This window comes from Neophocaena asiaeorientalis, unplaced genomic scaffold, assembly GCF_003031525.2.
Source record: "Neophocaena asiaeorientalis asiaeorientalis breed wild unplaced genomic scaffold, Neophocaena_asiaeorientalis_V1.1 scaffold78, whole genome shotgun sequence".
Classification (NCBI taxonomy): domain Eukaryota; kingdom Metazoa; phylum Chordata; class Mammalia; order Artiodactyla; family Phocoenidae; genus Neophocaena; species Neophocaena asiaeorientalis.
The window spans coordinates 14,529,832-14,537,158 of record NW_020175018.1 but is presented as its reverse complement, the minus strand read 5'-3'; the positions used below and the strand labels follow the sequence as shown (position 1 = coordinate 14,537,158).

Here is a 7,327-nt window from a genome sequence, read left to right as displayed (position 1 = left end):
CATAAATTTTTTTACAAAAGAAAAAAAAAATGTAAAAAAAAAAAAAAAAAAGGAAGAGGTCTCCTAGAGGAAAACAACTAAATTTTTTTAAATGATAATTCTTCCCCAAGTCAAGATTTAACACAATTCTGAGAAAATTCACAGTAGGAATTTCTTTTTTGGAAGTTGACTACGTTTTCTACTTTTCATCTGAAAAGAAAACATGTTCAAGAATATTTTGAAAATGAAGAAGAATAAAAAGAACATGAAGAAGCTGCAGGGCTAAGTAACTCTGGAAATGAGTTGCATCTATAAGACTAAAGGCAAAAGAATTGTACTCTGGTGAACAAAGTTGTTTTCCACGGGGTGCAAGTTAGCAATGCTAAAACCACTATAAATGTGGACAAGAACTGAAAATTAAGTAAATGACGAGTGAGTGGTGAAGGGTGAGGGCCAGGTTAGTCACTGTCAGCGTGGGAGGTTATAGGTAAGCAAGAATAGGAGGCTGGAAGGATCCACGTGGTAATCAATGAGAGCTGGAGACGTCAGAATGAACTCATGTTCAGCTTAATACAGATACAGACAGTTAAACGGAGAAATATTTATAGATATGGGTATACACAAAGGTTACACATACAACATGTATCTCCTTGCTCTGTCAGCTAAAGATGCAGAAGCGGGGACACCCCAGTAGCAACAAGCACCCCTAGCACTCATGCTGGTGTCTAATACCATTTTTCAATCAACGGAACCAGGGCTCCTTGGAGAAATTATTAATTCTAGGACTGGGGAAGGAAATACATAAGATGAGTCTGAAATACCCTGTAGTGCCAGAAAGTAAGAAAGTGCTTTAAAAATATTCACAACAATAGGGGTATGTCAAAGGCACACAGACTGTGTGTGCCAAAGAGCTCCCAATGACTGAAGTTGGAAAATTTTGAGCAACAAAATAAAGTAGTATTGGATTATAACCCAAGGTATAAAACTATGAGTCCATGCTGATATATATAAATGTTGAATAAACAAATAAATGGAAAAGAATCAACTCTCCCATGCAGAAGATTTCCAAACAATTTATGTAAATACCCCATGTTCAAGGAGGTGGATCACAACTCCCTACTTCTTAAGTGTGGGCTGCGTGTAAGTGACTTTCTTCCAAAGAGGACAGTACAGAAAAGGAGAAAGAAAAGAGTACGCTTACAGTAAAGACACCTGACAACCTCGGTCAGGTGATCAAGGTCAGCGTCAGCAGTGGTAAGTCATAACGAGGGCATGTACCCTGGACATGATATGATGAGAATGGCATTGTTCCTCTGTGGTCTTCCTCCCGTTACCCAGTCTAACAGGAGAAAAGCAACCGGCAAATCATGACTGAGGGACAAAACATCGGGGCAATACTCGTCAGAACTGTCAAGGTCATCAAAAACAAAGTCTGAAAAACCATCACAACCAAAAGAAGCCTTAAGGGACATGACAACTAAATGGGATCCTGCATGGGCTCCTGGAACAAATGTTAGGGGGAAATTGAGGAAGTCTGAATAAAGAATGGACTTTAGGACTTCCCTGGTGGCGCAGTGGTTAAGAATCCACCTGCCAGGCTTCCCTGGTGGCGCAGTGGTTGGGAGTCCGCCTGCCGGTGCGGGGGGGGCGCGGGTTCGTGCCCCGGTCCAGGGGGATCCCACGTGCCACGGAGCGGCTGGCCCCGTGGGCCATGGCCGCTGGGCCTGCGCGTCCGGAGCCTGTGCTCCGTGGTGGAAGAGGCCGCAGCGGTGAGAGGCCCGCGTACCGAAAAAAAAAAAGAATCCACCTGCCAATGCAGGGGACACGGGTTCAGGCCCTGGTCTGGGAAGATCCCACATGCCGCGGAGCAACTAAGCCCGTCTACCACTACTACTGAGCCTGCACTCTAGAGCCCGTGAGCCACAACTACTGAAGCCTGCGCGCCTAGAGCCCGTGCTTTGCAGCAAGAGCAGCCACCGCAATGAGAAGCTCGCGCACCACAACGAGGAGTAGACCCAGCTCGCCACAACTAGAGACAATGCCCACGCGCAGCAGCGAAGACCAAATGCAGCCAAAATAAAAGTAATGGACTTCAGTTAATAATAACCCATGGGGACTTCCCTGGCGGTCCAGTGGTTAAGACTTCACCTTCCGATGCCAGGGGTGCAGGTTCGATCCCTGGTCGGGATCCCTAAGATCCCACATGCCTCGAGGCCAAAAAACCAAAACATAAAACAGAAGCAATATTGTAACAAATTCAATAAAGACTTTAAAATTGGTCCATATCAAAAAAAAATCTTAAAAAAAAACCCAACATATCAGTACCGGTTTGTTAATTGTGATAAATGTACCATTGTAATATAAGATGTTAATAAAAGGGAAAACTGGATGTTGGGTATACGGGAACTTCTTCGCAATAATTCTGTAAATTTAAAACTGTTTTAGGGCTTCCTTGGTGGCACCGTGGTTAAGAATCCGCCTGCCAATGCAGGGGACACGGGTTCGAGCCCTGGTCTGCGAAGATCCCACATGCCACGGAGCAGCTAAGCCCGTGTGCCACAACTACTGAGCCTGCACTCTGGAGCCCGCGAGCCACAGCTACTGAAGCCCACGTGCCACAACTACTGAAGCCTGTGTGCCTACAGCCCGTGCTCCGCAACAAGAGCAGCCACCACAATGAGAAGCCCCAGCTTGCTGCAACTAGAGAAAGCCTGCGCACAGCAGTGAAGACCCAACGCAGCCAAAGATAAATATATTAAAGAAGATACAGCTTATATACACAATGGAATACTATTCAGCCACGAGAAAGAAGGAAATCCTGCTGCTTGGGACAACTTGGATGGACCTTGAGGGCATTATGCTAAGTGAAATGAGTCAGACAGAGAAAGACGAATACTGTATGATCTCATTTATATGTGGAATCTAAAAAAAAAAAAAAGTGAAACTCAGAGAAACAGGGAGTAGAGTGGTGGTTTCCAGGAATAAGGGAGTGGGAGACATGGGGAGATGTTAGTCACAGGGTGCAAACTTACAGTTATCAGATGACTAAGTTCTGGGACTCGAATGTACAGCATAGTAATTATCACTAATAATACTGTATCATGTACTTGAATATTGCCAAGAAAGTAGATCCTAAATGTTCTCACCACAAAAGAAGAAATGGTAATTATGTGACATGATGGAGGCGTTAGCTAACTGCTATGGTGGTAATCATTTTGCAATATATAAATGTATCAAATCAATACACTGGACATCTTAAACTAACCCAATATTATGTGTCAATTATATTTCAATAAGGCTGGGGGTAAGTTATTTTTTTAAGAATAGGAGGAAGGATTTACCCTATTATAAAGCCAAATAATTAATACAACGTGCTGCTGGAGCAAGAACTGTCATGCAATGGGACAGAATGGAAAGCCCAGGTAAATTAACAGATATAAAGTAATTTTGGATAAAGGCAGGATCTAAATGAATGAAAAAGAAAGGATTATTTGATAAAATGTAACTGTACCATCAATTATCCTGTTCTGGAAGAATTACGTCAAATCGTTTTTAATACCAGTGCCAATTTTTTTTAAAATTCCAGGTTAAAAAATTAAATAAGAGGAGGAAAAAAAGAAAACGAATGAAAAAACGTAGAACATGTACCTAACTGATTTTGCGATAGAAAAAAATCTGAGAATGAAAGTGAAGAAATTACAAAGGGAAAAAGGCAATAGATTTTGCTACATAAACATTTAAAACTTCAGAACATCACAAATCACAAATATTAAAAGACAAACGACTAGGAAATGCTAACCACATAACAAAAACCAACTACTGTCATCAATATAAAGTCCCCATACTGACTGATAAGAAAACCACTAAAAACCCCGAATGGAAAAATGAGTAAAGGAACTGACAATTTACAAAAGAAGAAATTCACACACAGAAACATCTAGTAAACACTTGAGAACTTACTGAACCTCACTAGCAATTAAAATAAGAAGATATCATTTTCCATCTTTTGAATTAGGAAAAAAAATGTTATCCTAATCCCTAGGGTTGGGGGCAGCTGCTCTGAAACAGTCCCCTCAAATGCCTCTGATAGAAGTTTAAACTCCCAAAACATTGGAAAACAATTTGAAGAGCTGCCTACCCACTCAGTGTGTTTATAATGACCTAGGAATTCCACTTCCAAAATCTTAATCCAATGAAAAAACCAATCAAAGATGCAGACAAAGATTTACACACCAGAGTGCTTTTTGCAACATTTTAATAGAGAAAAACCAAAAACAACCTAAATTTCAGCCAAAATAAAACGATTAGCAAAAGTCTAACTTTGCAGTTTGGGAACATCCCACTTTTTTTTCATTTAAAAACTTTTAAAAATATTTCCAAAGCACAGGTTCTGGTTTATCTCCAAGCACCTGCAGTCCAGAACCACTGAAACTTGCCCTGCAAAGCGTGGTCTTTGGGGTTGAAGGTAGGGGGTTCCTTTAAGAAGGCCCTCCCAGGATGCAGCCCTGGTGGGGGGGCCTGAACTGTCAGCTAAAACCCCTGACTCTCAGCTCCTCTTCCACCAAAGGGAATTCCATTGGTTGATTCAAAAGACACAGCCTAACCTAAACCACAGATCCAATCCCTGCTCAGAAGCCCTCAGTGGCTGCTCGCAGCCCATAGAAGGAAATCTAAGTGCTCCGTCCTCAGTTCCACAGTCACAGCCGGGACCAATCTCGCCTCTCCCCGCGTTCCCATTTCACCCCTCCTACACCCTGGCTCCACACTCACATACACCTGCCCCTACATGTCAGCCACCACCCAGCGAGTTCCATGTGCTCAGGGCGACCTCCGTCCCACTGCATCCCTGGCACCTAGCATTGACAAATGGTCCAAAGCTGCTAAGTTTCCCTTCATCTTCTTCAAATCCTGCTCCAGTGATGCTTCCTCAGAGAGCCTTTGGTTGGTCCTTTCCCTTGCGAGCCGATGGTCAGGAGCTGTCAGAAGTGACACCTTCCACCCTCTGCCTGGCTTGTCGCCAGCAGACTGCCGGCTCCTTGGTGTGAACCCTGCCCCCTTCACACTGGAAGCCTCACAGCTCGTGCACACAGCAGAGGCTCAATAAACGCTGAGGTCCCCATCCACTGGACCTGGGGGGTCTGTAGGGAGTATGGTTTGGGGAGCAGGGGCGGGGAGAAGGATGGGATTTTTTTGTTTCATAGAAGATGGAGTGAAGGCTGGAGAGTCATGCACGCACTCGGCGCCCAGAGAGGAGAGGTTGGGGATGGCACGAGGGCTTCATGAAGATGATGGCCAGAGAGGGGGCAGTGAGGACACTATGGGTCCCGGGACACTATGTCTGGTTCCAACAGGCTGCTCTCCTGCCCTACAACTACAGCCAAGCATTTTAGAGACAAATATGGGTTATGAATCAGAAATTACATCAGCCTGGCAGGTGGCCTTGCATAAGTCCCATCCGTGTCCTGAGCCTCAGTTTCTCCAATTGTAAGAGAAGCGTTGGATTAAATGATCCCTAAGCTCTCTCAGGGAGCCCAAGAATGACCCAGAAAGGGAGTGAGAAAGTTAGGGGGGTAGAGGGTGAACTGCGTCAGAGCCGAAACCCCCCAGGACACACCTCACACCCCACGTCTTCACAATTCCACCAGCCTTGCTGCTCCCTGACCCCCAGATGGGAGCTGTCCTTCTGATGTTCCCAGGAAACTTTTTCTAGACCCCTGACTTCTGTGCTTTGAGCTGCAGAGCCCTACAGAGCCCAGAACTCCTGGAAGCAGAGGGACTCCACACTCAGCCTAAGGGCTGCATGGGATTACGCACACCGACTGCGGCCCATTTTTCAAATATCTGTAATGATGCTGTGATTAATAAAGGAAAATCCTTCTAAGAGGGCTTACTAGCTCATACAGCCTTGGGCCATTGTGTATTTTTTCAGCACAAGAACACTGCAGAGCAATTCTGCAAGGAATCTGCCATTTTTGTTTTATTTTTTGGCTTTATAAAGCTATCCTACTAGATAGAGAGGTGACTAATAGAGAGAAACGCGATAAAACGGAGCAAAATTAATCACAGGATCTGGGTGGTGGGCAGACAGGTGTTTATGTATTTCCCACCCCCACCCCCCCATTTTGCTGTAAGTCTGAAGTTTTTCATTAAAAATGTTGGAGAAAAAGCAGTCCTGCCACTCAGAAAGTTGGGAGTCCAAGCGCGCTCCACAGCTGTTTTCCCTGAAACTCCCCACAGTGGGGTCTCCCTGGGATCTTTTCAAGGGCATGCCCCTAACACCTAGTTTAAAGATAGGGGGCTGCAGGCCAGGAGGTGCTGTCTGCAGGGTAGAAGGTGTTAGGTGGGGGGACCTGGCAGTGAGAATACTGCGGGTAGAGGCGACGCGCCTGCTGTTTTTCTCGCGAGAACAGGTGAGGGGCAAGACACGAAGCTCTCCTGCCTGGGTGGCTCTTCCGGCCCCCGAAGCCCACGACGGGAGCGAATTTGAAGAATGAACAAAGGCAAATCCGCAAACCTTGCGGAGGCTCATGCGCGCCAGGCCCTGGACACGAAGGACCCATTTCAACATCTCAGCAAGTTTGGGAGGCAGCTCTCGCCCCGTTTCCTAAAGGGGGAAGGTGCGGCTCCGGAAGGTGAGGTCACTTGCTGAAGTCACAGAGCCAGGAGGTGGCTGCGCGGCATTTGAACGCAGTGCCCCCGCCTCTCCGTCACTGGCCTGACGACGCAAGCTGGGAGACGCGGGAGAAGGGGAGAGCAGGTTCCCAGGGAAAGGACCCGGCGGCTGCAAGGCCTGCCCCAGGTGCCCGGCCTCGGGCAGAGTGAAGGCGTCGGGAAGGCGCCCCCGCCGGGCCGCGGTGCAGCCTACAGGCGTCCGGTGCGCCCGGGGCGCAATGCGGGCGGGTGAGCGCACCGCGCCAGGACACCGGGCCAGGGGCGCGGCGGACGCCGGGGGCTCGGGGGGTCGCTACCTGGATCACGGAAGGGCACCAGCGCGTAGTTGCCGATGGCCTGGCTGCCACGGCTCAGGCTGTGCTCCAGAATGCGCGAGGCGCCGTGCATCACCTGCATCAGGTCGTCCCACATGGAGCCGGTAACGTCTAAGACGATGGCCAGGGTGGCATCCCCCGTGGTAGGGGGCAGCGCCGTCCCGGGCTCGCCGGCCACCGCTGCTGCTGCCGAGACCGCCAGCAGCAGCCGCAAGAGCGGCGCCCGGGGCATCTTTGCTGAGCGCGGCCGAGGGGCTGCGGCTGCCGCGGTGGAGGCTCTCGGGGCCTTGAGAGCGCGACCGCCCTGGTGCGCCCAGCGGCCACCCGACGCACGGCTGCAGCGCGGCGCCTCGCTCCGTCGG

The 7,327-nt window shown here is 48.1% G+C and overlaps 1 protein-coding gene across 1 annotated transcript in view; it reads right to left on the bottom strand.

The window, feature by feature from the left end:
• HMCN2 (hemicentin 2) overlaps window positions 1–7,197 on the bottom strand; it is a 149,524-nt gene extending 142,327 nt beyond the window's left edge. The window contains exon 1 of the mRNA XM_024762540.1: window positions 6,948–7,197. Within this exon, the coding sequence (XP_024618308.1) occupies window positions 6,948–7,197 (250 nt within the window). The remainder of the gene's footprint in view (window positions 1–6,947) is intronic.
• Window positions 7,198–7,327: the final 130 nt, after the last annotated feature.